Source organism: Bombina bombina, chromosome 4 (assembly GCF_027579735.1).
Source record: "Bombina bombina isolate aBomBom1 chromosome 4, aBomBom1.pri, whole genome shotgun sequence".
NCBI lineage: Eukaryota > Metazoa > Chordata > Amphibia > Anura > Bombinatoridae > Bombina > Bombina bombina.
In genome coordinates, this window is record NC_069502.1 from 645,756,897 (window position 1) to 645,772,271 (window position 15,375).

Consider the following 15,375-nt stretch of genomic DNA (forward strand, 5'->3'; position numbering starts at 1 on the left):
TTCCCCAACTAAAGCTTTTGTATCACATTTTGCTATGAAAAATGCAAACAGTAGGCAAAAAGGGGCATGTTCCTACATAATGTAAAAACATAGGAAAAAGCTAAAAAGAACAATGGCCTATTTGTACATGAAAATATGGTTTCTATATTGCTATGCAATGAACTATATAAATACAATCATGAGCACAAGTCCTGTCTGTTTACTTACCAAGCACTCATCACACTGCCGTCCCACGACATTATTCTTGCACTCACACTGTCCTGTCAGCTTGTTGCATGTTGTAGACATGGATCCATTAACATTACAGTTGCAAGCTAAAGTAAAATGAATCACATAGCAGAAATTACTAGATGTCAAGCATGTAAAATGACACTTATATGATACCAAAATATAAAACATGCTTTTTTTAGGAGGATCTGAGCTTAGACATTTATTTTAATGGGATCTGCAAAGTGTTATATATATCATTATTCTAGTTACAAAAAAGGTATTCCTTTTAAAAAAGTAGAAGGGTCATGAAACTAAACATAGGTCTATAATACCTAAAAAAAAACACTGTTTAAAATGCTAAAATATTTATTTGGTATGGAAAAAATGTTCATTTAAAGCTTTATTTTGATATTGAAACTAACAAGAAGAGCACAACTGGATATGGAACGACTGGTGAGCGTGACATGCCATAATCATCAAGGATATACAAAATGTTCATTTTATAGCACAGGAACATCTTGTTACAAAAACTGAAATTCATAATAAAATAATATTGTTTTAGATGCAACAAAAAATGTAATAAATGCCCCTTTTACACATTACAGTGGTGACCCATCATAGTTTAGATGAGAAGTAGAATATTTAAATGATATTGAAGAACTATACCATAAATGTATTGTATATATTGAAATCCTCAATATGTCAGTTTAAAGAGAAAGAAGATGTTTGAATTCATTAATGGGTATCCTGCATGATGTTTCTCACTGGCTATGTTAAAGGGGTAGTATACACCAATTTCTATATAACTGCATGTAATAGACAGTACTATAAAAAATAATATGCACAGATACTGTTATAAAAATCCAGCATAAAACCTTTTAAAAACTTACTTAGAAGCTCCCAATTTAGCACTGTTGATTAGATTAGCCTGGGACATCCACTGAAATGGACTGATAGCAGAACCCCCCCCTCCCCTGCATATGAAAAGACCCATTATACAAACAGAAGTATTCTGAAGTCTGTATACATCAGTATACATCTAAAACTTTGGGGCTTGGTTAGGAGTCTGAAAATCAGCACAATGTTATTTAAAAATAAGCAAAACTATACATTTTTACAAAAACACACCTAGATGGGCTATATAAATGTATCATCTGCAAAACATTTATGCAAAGGAAAATCTAGTGTACAATGTCCTTTTAAAGAGATTTACTTGAATTCCTGAACTTCACTTCTGCAACTATTTTTGAGTTTAGAAATAGATGTTAGATATTCAGTGAGTACATAGACGGAAATCCTGAGTTAGATTTTCTAAATTGTGGAGAAAATTTTAAATGTGGGCAGACTTGTTGGTACTGTGGTTTTTATCTGCCATTAAAATCTTTAAATGTTTAAACTGACTGTAAATTAAATCCAGATAAACACTTTGGGTTTAATCACAACCCTTTAGAAACATTTTTCAAATAATTTATGTACACAAAATTTCATAGACATTGATAGTGAATTTTGCAGAAAAATCATTAAACTTTTATAAAGGGTTATTTTTGACCCTTTTGATACATTGGTGTTACCCTGCGGCTTTATTTCAAATTATTCACGATTTACTGCCTAACTAACACATTTTTCTAGAAGCAGTTTTACATAAAGGGACACTAAACCCAAATGTTTTTTTCTTTCATGATTCAGATAGAGCATGCAATTTTAAGCAACTTTCTAATTTACTCCTATTATCAAATTTTCTTCATTATCTTATTCAAAAAGCAGGAATTTGAAGCTTAGGAGCCAGCCCATTTTAGGATCAGCACCCTGGATAGTGCTTGTTTATTGGTGGCTATATTTAGCCACCAATAAGCAAGCATAACCCAGGTTCTGAACCAAAAATGGGCCAGCTTAAACGCTTTACATTCATGCTTTTTAAATAAGGATAGCACGAGAACAAAGAAAAATTGATTATAGGAGTAAATTAGAAAGTTGCTTACAATGTCATGCTTTATCAGAAACATGAAAGAAGAAATTTAGGTTTAGTATCCATTTAAAATATTTTTACAACTTACATAACTGAAGAGGGAATTTCCAAATCCATAATTGATAACTACATTTTTAAGGGAAAACATGGCTCATGACTTAAAGGTAAAGTTATATTAATGCACTTTTTACCGCTGTGAATATCTTGTATCTAAGCCTCTGCAAACAGTCCCTTATTTCAGTTCTTTTGACAGACTTGCATTTTAGCCAATCAGTGCTGGCTCCTAGGAACTCCACGTGCATGAGCACAGTGTTATCTATATGAAACACATGAATTAACTCCCTTCAAGTGGTGAAAAACTGTCAAAATGCCCTGAGCTAAGAGGTGGCCTTCAAGGGCTTAGGAATTATAATATAAACCTAGCTTCAACTAAGAATACCAAGAGAACAAAGCAAAATTGGTGATAGAAGAAAATTGGAAAATTGTTTAAAATGACATGTCCTATCTGAATAATGAAAGATTGTTTTGGACTAGACTGTCCCTTTAAATAGAAGTTTCGATACTATCAGGCCTCTAGACTGGCACAATCTACTATTTTAGAGAAAAATGTTAAGGAGGTCATTTGGCCAAAAATTGAAGCAGATCTGGTAGGCTGTGAGACTCCGTCTGATATTCTGTGGGAACCAGCATTGAAGACGAGGTCACTAGCTTTTAGGTCTTCAGTTACAATGGAGACATTACATTTCTGGCATAAGGTCACCAAACAGAGGGGACTGATAGCCCCTAAGTCCTTGTCTCTCCCAATGAAGTTTTTGCGGCCCTCGGAACTTAGAAAGGTGGTAGGTAAATGGGAAAACAAGGGGTTGTATAGGGTGGCAGACTTTCTTGATAAAAATTTAGTCCTAACCTTTAATCAGATTAGAGACAAGATTCATCCACAAACGTTACAGTGGTACCTTTATCTACAGATATCTACAGCGATAGCTTAATATAACTCTAAAAGAACGACTCAACCCTTGTCCACCTTAGAGCGCCTATGCAAAACTCAGTCAAGAGGGAAACAAGTGATCTCTCAGCTGTACCTAATGCTCCAAGGGGGGAAAACTAATCTCAAATCTCCCATTATGGAGAGGTGGGAGAAAGATACAGGTGAGACAAGGGAAAAAGAATCGTGGGAGATTATATTTTTTGAAGCTAGTAAGGGAATGATCAGTGCAGACATGAGGGAAAACTGTATGAAAGTGGCCTTTAGGTGGTACCTTACTCCGGAGCGGACTACACACATCCCATCCCTGAACACGGCAGCGTGTTATAGAGGCTGCGGGGTGAGGGGGTCATATAGGCATATGTGGTGGGACTGTCCGAAAATTTGTCCGCTATGGAAAAGACTCTCGAAACTAATTGGTGACACCCTAGAGGAAGACATTGAACTGACTATAACCCAGGGACTGTTGAATGAAAGGGTTCGTATGCTGAATGCGGCGATCAACACTTATATTAAGACTCTATGTACTTGTTTGCGCATTTGTATAGCTAGGCTTCTGATGACGGCATAAGCCGAAACGCGTCAAGCCCTTGTCTGACACTTGCAGGTGTTTATTTTATCTATATCCATGTTGTAAATAAAGTTCAAGAAGATTTCAGAACCCCATGAGCACCGCTGTTTCATTTTTTCCACTGGAAGGTGGGGCCCCGAGTTGGTCAGAGGTATTGGAGAAAATAAAAGACACATACACTTTGACAGAATTGGTAGCATGGTCGCAGGGGAATGTGGATAATTTTCAGAAGGTATGGTTCTATTGGACGATGAATAGCAATTCAATTCCACTCTCCAACCCAGAGGGTAGTGAGAGAGATGGAACTGAACATTAAGACAGAGACAGACATTAGGGTACAGGTACCTGGACCCCGGTCACCGAAACACCCAGTTAGGAATGATATATCTAGAGATATTATGTTGAGAGACAATTTATTTTTCTGTAAGAAGCAGTAAAGGGGGGGAAACACCTGGTAGGGGGGGGGGGAGAGGGGGGATTTAAAGGGGGGGTTATTCTGTTATTGTGGTAAGAAGACCAAGTGCAAAATAAGGTAGCAACTGTTAAAACCAACACCAAGGTTAACCGAAAATCCCATGTACAAGTTTACATTTAAAGCGAGCTAGGTTGGTTAATTTCAAAAAAGTATTCTGTATCTGCATATATGACTTGTGTAAGTTCGGTAATCTGTCTTCACCTGTTTTATTTATATTGTATTTGGGTTGTAAAAAAACCAATAAAAAGTATTTCAACTAAATAGAAGTTTCGATACTGGTTGCCAAAGTAGCAATTTTGTTTTAGACCACTGCAACAAAGCAGGCCAATAGAATCAGATTAGTAAAATATTTAATTAAACCTTCTAGTCAAATGATTTTACTGCTGTGGAGGAACAGATCAAACATTATCAGTCAGCAATGAAGCATGTGATGGGAATATTTAGAGAAGTAAATATTTTTCCACTAATTAACTTATTATTTACCTTTTACTCTCTGAATTTCAGTTCCATATTAAAAACAGTAATTTTAAGCACTCACGTTGACAGCTACTTGGTCCCAGAGCATCTCCAAAGTATCCATCTCCACATTTATCACAATACTGCCCTGCTATACCAGGTTTACAAATAAGGCAAATTCCTGTCTTGCTGTCACAGCATTCAGGCACTGAGAGGTCAAGGTTGTTATTGCACTGACATGGTTTACATGTTTCTCCTGGAACCTGTGGGTTGCCATAATAGCCTTCTGCACACCTGAGAAAGAAAGAAAAATCATTTAGGCACTTAAATGCAATACCTGTAAAAAGAAAATAGAGACTGAAACTGCATTTTAGAGTTTTTCCTGTTCTTCACATCAGTAAGTAACCCTCTACCACCGTTGTCTCCTGGGAGTCCAAATAAGCACCTTCAAGGAATTTTATTTTCTCTATATTTCTCCAATTTTAATAATAATAATAATAATAATATATATGTGTGTTGGAACCACAGTGCAGTAAAATTCAATATTCTTTAACACTTTTTCCCATTAGGCAACAATTTTGAACTGATGGAAAATGTATAAGGCAAAGCATTGGCTTATATCCCTTATATTATGTACAAGTACAATGATTCCTTATGGCATATACATTTACATGGGGTGCTGCGGCACTCAACTATTTTGCCAGCTATACTAATATGGTTCCTGATATGCCAGGCACTCCTTAACCTAGGGTTCCTGAGATAGTATCTGTGCTCTCCTTAGATTTTGATCCTTATTCCATGGTCAAGTAAGATTATCTGTTTTAACTTAATTTGATTGTGATGAACATATGGTTTGATAGTGTCACTGTATAAGAGTATGGTATCTGCACACTTGTCATTGTGACTATATGTTTTTGTTTTGACAGGGAGTTGCCATAACAACCGTGATTCTTGGCGCATATTTAACTTGGGGGAGGGGTTACATGTCTTTAATAGATTCTTGGTGACTGCAATTCTTGTTAGTCTGATGAAGATATGATGTCATTGTTGGAATAAAGGCATTTCTTATCGAATCAAAATCCAATGAGTGTGGTTTACTTCATTTGTACTACACACTGAAACCTGCACCCTGGTTAAAGGGCCACGAAACCCCAACATTTTCTTTTATGATTCAGATAGAGCATATCATTTAAAAAAAGTTTCCAATTTATTTCTATTATCAAATTTGCTTTGTTCCCATGATATGAGATACGTAGGCATCTGGAGCACTGCATGTCAAGAAATAGTGTTGCCATCTAGTGCTCTTGTAAATGGATAACATTGTTCAAAACTGCTGCCATATAGTGTTCCAGAAATGGGCCTGCACTTAAGCAAACGTCCATGCTTTTTAACAAAAGATACCAAGAGAAGGAAGAAAATTTGATAATAGAAGTAAAATATTTGCTTAAAATAGCATGCTCTATCTGAATTATGAAGAAAAAAGAATTGGATTTCATATCTATACAAACACATACACACACACACACACACATATATATAGTTCATGAATTCATACAGACAGAAGCGTGTACATGTCTTTGCAGAAATGTTTATAGCAATGCTATACATTATGTCACAAACATGGTAAACACTGCTGCCAAATGGCTAACTATTAATTGAGTTTACTTTCCCTTTAAAGGGATATGAAAGTCAAAATTAAACTTGCATGATTCAGATAGAGCATGTCATTTTAAGACACTTTTAAATTCACTTCTATTTTCAAAATTGCTTTGTTCTCTTGCTATCCCTTGTTGAAAATGAATACTCACATATCCTATACTAGTGGAAGCTGCTGCTGATTGGTGCCTGCACAAATGTGTCTCTTGTGATTGGCTGACTAGATGTGTTCATCCAGCTGCCAGTAGTGCAATGATGTTACAAAGGATAACAAGAGACTGAAGCACATTTGGTAATAGAAGTAAATTGGAAAGTTGTTTAAAATTGTATATTCTATCTAAATAATGAAATACAATTTTGGGATTTCCTATCCCTTTAAGAAGCCTCTACTTAAATTGATGGTAAATTTCAGACTGTTAGTATATTAGTGTACAAGTAAACACTTCATAATTATTTTTTTTAAATAGTTTATATACTGTATATATATTTTATAATAAAAGATTTATAATCCGACTTGGTATCTTCCTCCACCTTCTTCCTTTCCTCTTTTGGCTGGCCTGTGATACAGACAGCAATCCCACCATCTATATAGGATTCCTAAGGGCTTTCAAAGGGCTGGACTTCAAGAATGTCATATGACACACACACTGATTGGATATTCATTGAAATTGTCATAAAAAAAGAGGAGTTCATCCCAGTGGGTCGGCATAACATTACTAGAAGCATTACTATAGGCACGGATTTAACCCTTTTCACAGATAAAATAAAAACAAAAAAAGTACACACATACTTTTGTAATGGCACAGATTAAATATATGGCATTTGATTAGCTAAACTTTAACATAACTTTAAAGGGACACTGAACCCAATTTTTTTCTTTTGTGATTCAGATAGAGCATGCAATTGTAAGCAACTTTGAAATTGACTCCTATTATCAATTTTGTCTTCGTTCTCTTGTTATCTTTATTTGAAAAAGAAGGAATCTAAGCTTTTTTTTTTTTTTCCGAACTCTGGACAACACTTTTTTATTGGTGGAGGAATTTACCCACCAATCAGCAAGAACAACCCAGGTTGTTCACCAAAAATGGGCCGGCATCTCACATTCTTGCATTTCAAATAGAGATACCAAGAGAATGAAGAAAATTTGATAATAGGAGAAAATTAGAAAGTTGCTTAAAATTGCTTGCTCTATCTGGATCACAAAATAAAAAATTTGAGTTCAGTGTCCCTTTAAGCTTTAGCTGAATAAAAGCAAATAATATTTTTAACAAAGTTGTTACACTCTTTAATATACATGATTTTTACATACATGATAGAAACATTTTTAGTATAATATCATTTAGAGGGATACAAAAAACTCAAAGTGCTATTATACATATGAAAGATCACAATTTTAATATGTTAAACCTATGATAAAGCTGTTTAATTTGATTTTGAATTGAACAGGAAGTAAAACAAGGCCTTAAAGTCTGATTGCTCAGTGGCTTATAAACAGATATTGTATTGCTTTATGGTGGACAGTAGCATATTAAACAAAAAAACTAAAACATCTGATTTAAAAAAAAAAACCCACTGTAATACATTTTAAAAGATGCTCTCCATTACATGCAAAAAAAAAAAAAAAAAATGATCTCCCTTTAAGAATCATGTTATCACTTTGTCTTGCATAATTTATTAAATAAAAAAAACAATGAGATACAACTTTGACATTAATATAATTAAAGTTTAATACTTTGTATGGAATGTGCAAATAGATAAGCAAATGTTACAAAAGTAACAATGACGTTTGCGATTTCAAATGATCATCTTAGTATTTTGTTGTGTAGCATTTTTTTATTATTACAATAATAAAATCAATGAATGCATAGAATATTTCTCTTCTTTACAAACTGTTTTATAACCAAGTAGAAAATAGAGTTACAATAATTAAAATCATAAAAATCTTAGTTTAATTTCAGCAAAGAAGTAATTTAACTGCATCCTGTAAGTGAAAATTATGCTCATAGTAACTCCTGCCTAACAGACAGTAGAATATTAATGTGCTATGGAACGGTACTACAGTAAGATTCAGATAACTGCTGCCTCAAGCTAAAGGCTTGATTACCTCTATGAAATATCTGGCATTCTGTCACAGCTGACTGGCAATATCGAGTCTGTAGCAAGAGTTGGCAGATGCCATATATTTCTTACATATTTATTATAAAAGTATCTATCAGGTATATGAACCTGTCAAAATAAAACAAAAAAAGAGTCAAACCCCAAAAGCAGAAGTGCAAGGAATTATGCAATCAAATTCACATGAGAAATCTGAATATTAGCCTTATTGAAATATGCTATGTTGATACCACACAATGAATGGACTTTGAAAGGGACAGTCTACTCCAGAATTTGCATTGTTTAAAAAGATAGATAATCCCTTTATTACCCATTCCCCAGTTTTGCATGACCAACACTGTTATATTAATATACTTTTTACCTCTGTAATTACCTTCTACCTAGGCCTCTGCAGACTGCCCCCTTATTTTAGTTATTTTGATAGACTTGCATTTTAGCCAATGAGTGCCCTCTCATAAATAACTCCACAGGCATGAGCACACTGTTATCTATATGACACACATGAACTAATGCCCTTTAGTGGTGAAAAACTGTCTAATGCATTTAGATAAGAAATTGCATGCCCTATCTGCATCATGAAAGTTTAATTTTCAATAGACTGTCCTTTATGAGTAAGATTCAATAAAAAGACACATTTTTTAAATATTTAATTAACATAATGAAATAAATAGAAGAATGAAACATTTTTGAGAAGATATTATTAGTGACACTTCCAGTCAAAAAGAAATAAACAAACAAACAAAAAAAAACTACACTTTTTAAAATCCATGTGTAAATAAATTTTTTAGACCACCTGAACAAATCTTGGCATTTATTAAATATTTTCTGTGAAATAAAACTTTGTGGTAGGGTTGTGCATTTGGATCCTTCATGAGAGATCCAAATGTGGAAGTAAGCAGCGGTTCGTGCCCTTTGAATATTTTCTAGCCGGATTGATTCCTGAAAAAGTTTCTCACACTAAGATCTGTGAAAATCCATATCTTAGACTGGGAATCTTTTACAAGAATCAATCTGGCAATGAAAATTTCCAAAGGGCACGAGCTACTGCTTACTTCCACAATTGGATCCCTCACAAAGTAACCAAATGTACATCCCTACTGCGTGGGCATTTGTTGTACACATCTCACAAATTAAGCTCTGTTTACAAGAATTTTTCAGGACTGCCAGTACCAAAAATTTTGCAGACTTACTATGGATTTAATTTTGACCAAAGAACTGAGCAAGGACCGAAAGACAGTGAAAGGTATTCAAGTTTCAAAATCAAATACTTTATTTCATTATTGGATTTTATATTTAAACTAGTCGAAAAGCCTGCCCAAAAGGCAGTCTAATTATGTTTTAAGCTACAAATGTAGAAACAACCTATTTTGTAACTCTTCTTTTATATAAATATTTAAGCTACAGGTGTAGCAATACTATAATTTTAATGGACTACTGTCTTAAATACATCAAAAATATTTTCTATATAATAAACTACAGATATATCCACACTCTATTTGGACAAACTACTGTCCTAAATAAATTAAAAATTTCTTCTCTTTAAATTATGTCTACTTTAAGTATATTTCTTTATATACAACATTTTTAGTAAAACAGGCATCACTTCCAGTTATTAATTTGTTCTTGTCCATCTATGACCTTAACTTTTAAATCTGCAGAGCTTTTTACCCTTGAAAAAGCTACATATAACTGTCCATGGCTAAAAAATCCACCAAAGGTTTTCCTTGTGCTGTCAACATTCCATTGAGGATGCGTGCGCAACTTCCGACCGCGACGGGCATTACAAACGCAATTATAGTATAGATGACGTCCCTTTTCTTACTATGACCTAGATTAAAAGTGGAGCTCAAAAATGTTTGTGCACAAACATCATTCAAGTTAACTCAATTGTTCTATTTTTTTTCCCTCTCATATTATAAGTTGAAAGTAAAATGTTAGCACTTAAGCAAAAGTCTAGGGCACACTAACATCTGGAAGTCAGGTAGCAGAAGTGAACTAAATCCTTCACATACTAGACTTCTATGTGGGTGAGCTGAAAACTTTTTTTGGCTATTGCTCAAGTGCTAAGCCTAAGGTCAAATAGTGAAATTCCTCACTAACTTTTTAACTATGATTTTTATAAATACTTTATTGTAACATATTATATGTATATTATATGTGTTTTGTTATGGATATATTCAAGCATTAACACTTTATTTCAGGTCTCCAAGAGTGCTGTATTTCTAGTGCAATTTTGTGTTGAGCTTGAATAAAACACATAACTCACATTTGTAATATGAGGGATATTAAACACACCCATTGCTATGCATTCAAATTATAGGGCAGCATGAAAAAAATTCTGGCTGTGTTATGATTCTCTGGTTAATACTTTTAATTTTTTTACCATTCACCTGTGATACCAGATTATGTGCTATTCTTATAACAGGTTCACAATAATGATAACGTACCCGGCGCTATCTTTTAGAGTCCACTTGTAATGTTAAATATCTTTTTTAAATGTTAAATAACTTTTTTTTAATAAGGAAAATAACCTAATGAAATAGAACATTATTTAAATTGATGGTCATTTTACTTTAATATTTCTTGGTTTTTATTTGTAAACTGACCTGTTTTGAGACAATCATTTTTATTTTTTAAAAATTGCTTAAGAAAAAGTCCACATTTACTCAGATTTGCTGTGGTAATCTGTAAACTGTCTGTCCCTCTGTTCATCTGCCCATCTGTGTCACTTTATTCAATAAACCCTTGGGGTCAATTTATCATATGTCGGGCGGACATGATTCACTGTAGTGAATCATGTCAGCCTGACATCACTAAATGCCGACAGCATATGTCGGTATTTAACATTGCACAAGAATTTCTTGTGAAATGCTTGTGCAATGCCGCCCCCTGCACATTTGTGGCCAATCGTCAGCTAGCAGAGGGTGTCAATCATCCTGATCGTATCTTATGAAAATTCAGGGGTAGAAAGCAGCATTCTCTGCTTATTAAATCTACCCCCTTATCTCTACAGGGCTCAGTGATCTCTCACCATTTCTTTACTAGTTGTGCTGTCTAAAAATACAACAAAATCAAGCAAAACTAAAAAAAATGAATACAAATCAAAACTACACTAACCATGACTGCAATGTTAAACCTCCCAACCCCAGAAAATGCAGCTTTACATAGATCCTTATTGAAGGGGTGGCACTACCATTGGTGTAGCAGGTGCAGTGGCACAAGGGCCCAAGTTCTGGGCAGGCCCATAGCAGCCAGTCTATGTATAGGTTGCATAATAAGGGTCTTGTGTGACCCGAAACGTTGCTGGTTTTCTGGGTATGTCACCCTAATAAATAAGCAAGTTTCTTTGCCATTAGAAGTGCTGCAGTCTCTTTCTTACTTTATGTATAGGTTTGAGCAGCATGTCTACAATCCTAATGTTGAAGAGACTTTATTAGTGCAGGTTACAGGTCTATCTATCTATCTATCTATCTATCTATCTATCTATCTATCTATCTATCTATCTATCTATCTATCTATCTATCTATCTATCCATCCATCTTATCTATCTATCTATCTATCTATCTATCATCTATCCATTCATCTTATCTATCTATCTATGTACCCATCCATCTTATCTATCTATCTATATCTATCCATCCATTTTATCTATCTATCTATCTATCTATATCCATCCATCCATCTCTCTCTCTCTCTCTCTCTCTCTCTCTCTCTATCTATCTATCTCGCTCTCTATCTATCTATCTATCTATCTATCTATCTATCTATCTCTCTATCTATCTATCTTTCTCTGTCTATCCTCAAAACCATAACACAGAGCAGCATGTACATTATTACTATTGCTTACTACTGAGTTACCGTTGGAGGCCCAAAACTATTTTGCACCAGAGTCCTCTATTGAGTAGGTTCACTACCACCTCATTGCCTTCTAAAGTAAGATTCTTAGATCTTGCAGAAGCCTATTGGTTTAATTTTTTTTTCAAATTCAATTTACTGAAGACAGCCTTGTAAAGGGTGTGAGCTAAAGATCGGGGCTCAAAAAGCCTTAATGAATGCAGACCAATAAAGGTGATTGTCAATTTTATGAAATTGCATATTTCTCACTAAAAAAGCTTGATACGCAATGTTTTAATTACTATACGGCTAGATTACGAGTTTTTGTCGGTAAGGCTGTGCGGTGCTAACGCTCCTTTTTTTCTTACCGCTCACTTAAGACAACGCTGGTATTACAGGTTCTCTGCAAGCCGGCGTTAGCCTCAGAAAAGTGAGCGTTGAGCAAAATTTAGCTCCACATCTCACCTCAATACCAGCGCTGCTTAAGTCAGCGGTAAGCTGGCAAAACGTGCTAAACTAACACCTGCAAAAAAGCAGCGTTCAGCTCCTAACGCAGCCCCATTATTTCCTATGGGGAAAATACATTTTATGTCTACACCTAAAACCCTAAGATGAACCCCGAATCTAAACACCCCAAATCTTACACTTATTAACCCCAATATGCCGCCCCCGACATTGCTGCCACCTGCATTATATTATTAACCCCTAATCTGCTTCTCCGGACACCACTGCAACCTACATTATCCCTATGAACCCCTAATCTGCTGCCCCCAACATCATCGAACCATACATTTTATTTATTAACCCCTAATCTGCCCCCCCAAAGTCGCCGCCACTATAATAAATTTATTAACCCCTAAACCTAAGTCTAACCCTAACCCTAACACCCCCCTAACTTAAATATAATTTAAATAAATCTAAATAAATTTACTATAATTAACTAAATTATTCCTATTTAAAACTAAATACTTACCTATAAAATAAACCCTAAGCTAGCTACAATATAACTAATAGTTACATTGTAGCTATTTTAGGATTTATATTTATTTTACAGGCAACTTTGTATTTATTTTAACTAGGTACAATAGTTATTAAATAGTTATTAACTATTTAATAGCTACCTAGTTAAAATAAGTACAAATTTACCTGTAAAATAAATCCTAACCTAAATTACAATTAAACCTAAACACTACACTATAATTAAATTAATTACATAAACTAACTACAATTAAATTAAATAAACTAAAGTACAAAAACAACAAACACTAAATTACAGTGACCGGATCGGATGAAGACTTCTGCCCCTCTGGATGTCCACTTCTGCCCGGCTGGGTGAAGACGTCTCAAGGTAGGGTGATCTTCAAGGGGGTAGTGTTAGGTTTTATTAAGGGGGGATTGGGTGGGTTTTAGAACAGGGTTGGGTGTGTGGGTGGTGGGTTTTAATGTTGGGGGGTATTGTCTTTCATTTTAAAGGTAAAAGAGCTGATTACTTTGGGGCAATGCCCCACAAAAGGCCCTTTTAAGGGCTATTTGTAATTTAGTATAGTGTAGGGAATTTTATTATTTTGTGGGGCTTTTTTATTTTATTAGGGGGATTAGAGTAGGTGTAATTAGCTTAAAAAAATTGTAATTATTTTTTTATTTTCTGTAATTTAGTGTTTGTTGTTTTTTGTACTTTAGTTTATTTAATTTAATTGTAGTTAGTTTATGTAATTAATTTAATTATAGTGTAGTGTTAGGTTTAAATGTAATTTAGGTTAGGATTTATTTTACAGGTAAATTTGTACTTATTTTAACTAGGTAGTTATTAAATAGTTAATAACTATTTAATAACTATTGTACCTAGTTAAAATAAATACAAAGTTGCCTGTAAAATAAATATAAATCCTAAAATGGCTACAATGTAACTATTAGTTATATTGTGGCTAGCTTAGGGTTTAATTTATAGGTAAGTATTTAGTTTTAAATAGGAATTATTTATTTAATTGTAGTAATTTTATTTTGTTTTAAGTAAATTATATTTAAGTTGGGGGGGTTAGACTTAGGGTTAGACTTAGGTTTAGGGGTTAATACATTTATTATAGTGGCGGCGACGTTGGCGGCGGTAGATTAGGGGTTAATAAATGTATTATAGTTGCGGCGACGTTGGGGGGGCAGATTAGGGGTTAATAAAATTTAACTAGTGTTTGCGAGGCGGGAGTGCGGCGGTTTAGGGGTTAATACATTTATTAAAGTGGCGGCGATGTCCGGTCGGCAGATTAGGAGTTAAATAATTTTATTATAGTGTTTGCGATGTGGGGGGGGGGGCTCGGTTTAGGGGTTAATAGGTAGTTTATTGGTGTTAGTGTACTTTTTAGTACTTTAGTTAAGAGCTTTATGTTCCGGCGTTAGCCCATAAAACTCTTAACTACTGACTTTTAAATGCGTTAGGAGTCTGGACAGGAGAGGGTGTACCGCTTACTTTTTCCAGCGATTGTAATACCGGCGTTAGGCAAATCCCATTAAAAAGATAGGATATGCAATTGACGTAAGGGGATTTGCGGTAAGCTAAAATCGCGGAAAAAAAGTGAGCGGTACACCTGTACCTGCCTGACTCGTAATACCAGCGGGCGTTAAAAAGCAGGGTTAGGACCCCTTTTAAAGGCTAACGCAAGACTCGTAATCTAGCCGTTTATTTGTAAGAAATATCTATATGACATTGTTTAAAAACTATAACAAAGACTTAATGCAAGTTTTAATCAAATTGGAGTACTTACAGTATAGGTTTATTACAGGAACAAATTAATATTTCAGATATGACATAACTATATTACATTTAGTAACCACTAGTAACATCCTTCAACACAGTCTGCATATTGTGCTCCAATATTCAAGCTGCAGATGCAGCATTGGTGAGCTGATAGTTAAAGGGACAGTAAAGTGGAAATTAAAATGTCATGTTTCAGATAGAGCACAACATTTTAAACAACTTTCCATTTTACTTCTATTATCAAAGTTACTTTGTTTTCTTGGTATCTTTTATTGAACAGTAAAACTAGGAGCTCAGGAGTGCGCACTTGTCTTTAGTACTCTATGGCAGCAATGTTTTGCAACATTGTTTGTAGCTT

General features: G+C 34.5%; 1 protein-coding gene across 6 annotated transcripts in view; it reads right to left on the reverse strand.

The window, feature by feature from the left end:
* Nucleotides 1-15,375, reverse strand: part of LAMA2 (laminin subunit alpha 2) — a 1,406,020-nt gene that overhangs the window by 573,999 nt on the left and 816,646 nt on the right. For all 6 annotated transcript variants that reach the window (XM_053710700.1, XM_053710701.1, XM_053710696.1 and 3 more), the window contains 2 exons: nucleotides 4,746-4,957; nucleotides 208-314 (listed from right to left, as the gene is read on the reverse strand). In XM_053710700.1, coding sequence (XP_053566675.1) covers nucleotides 208-314; nucleotides 4,746-4,957 — 319 coding nt within the window. The remainder of the gene's footprint in view (nucleotides 1-207; nucleotides 315-4,745; nucleotides 4,958-15,375) is intronic.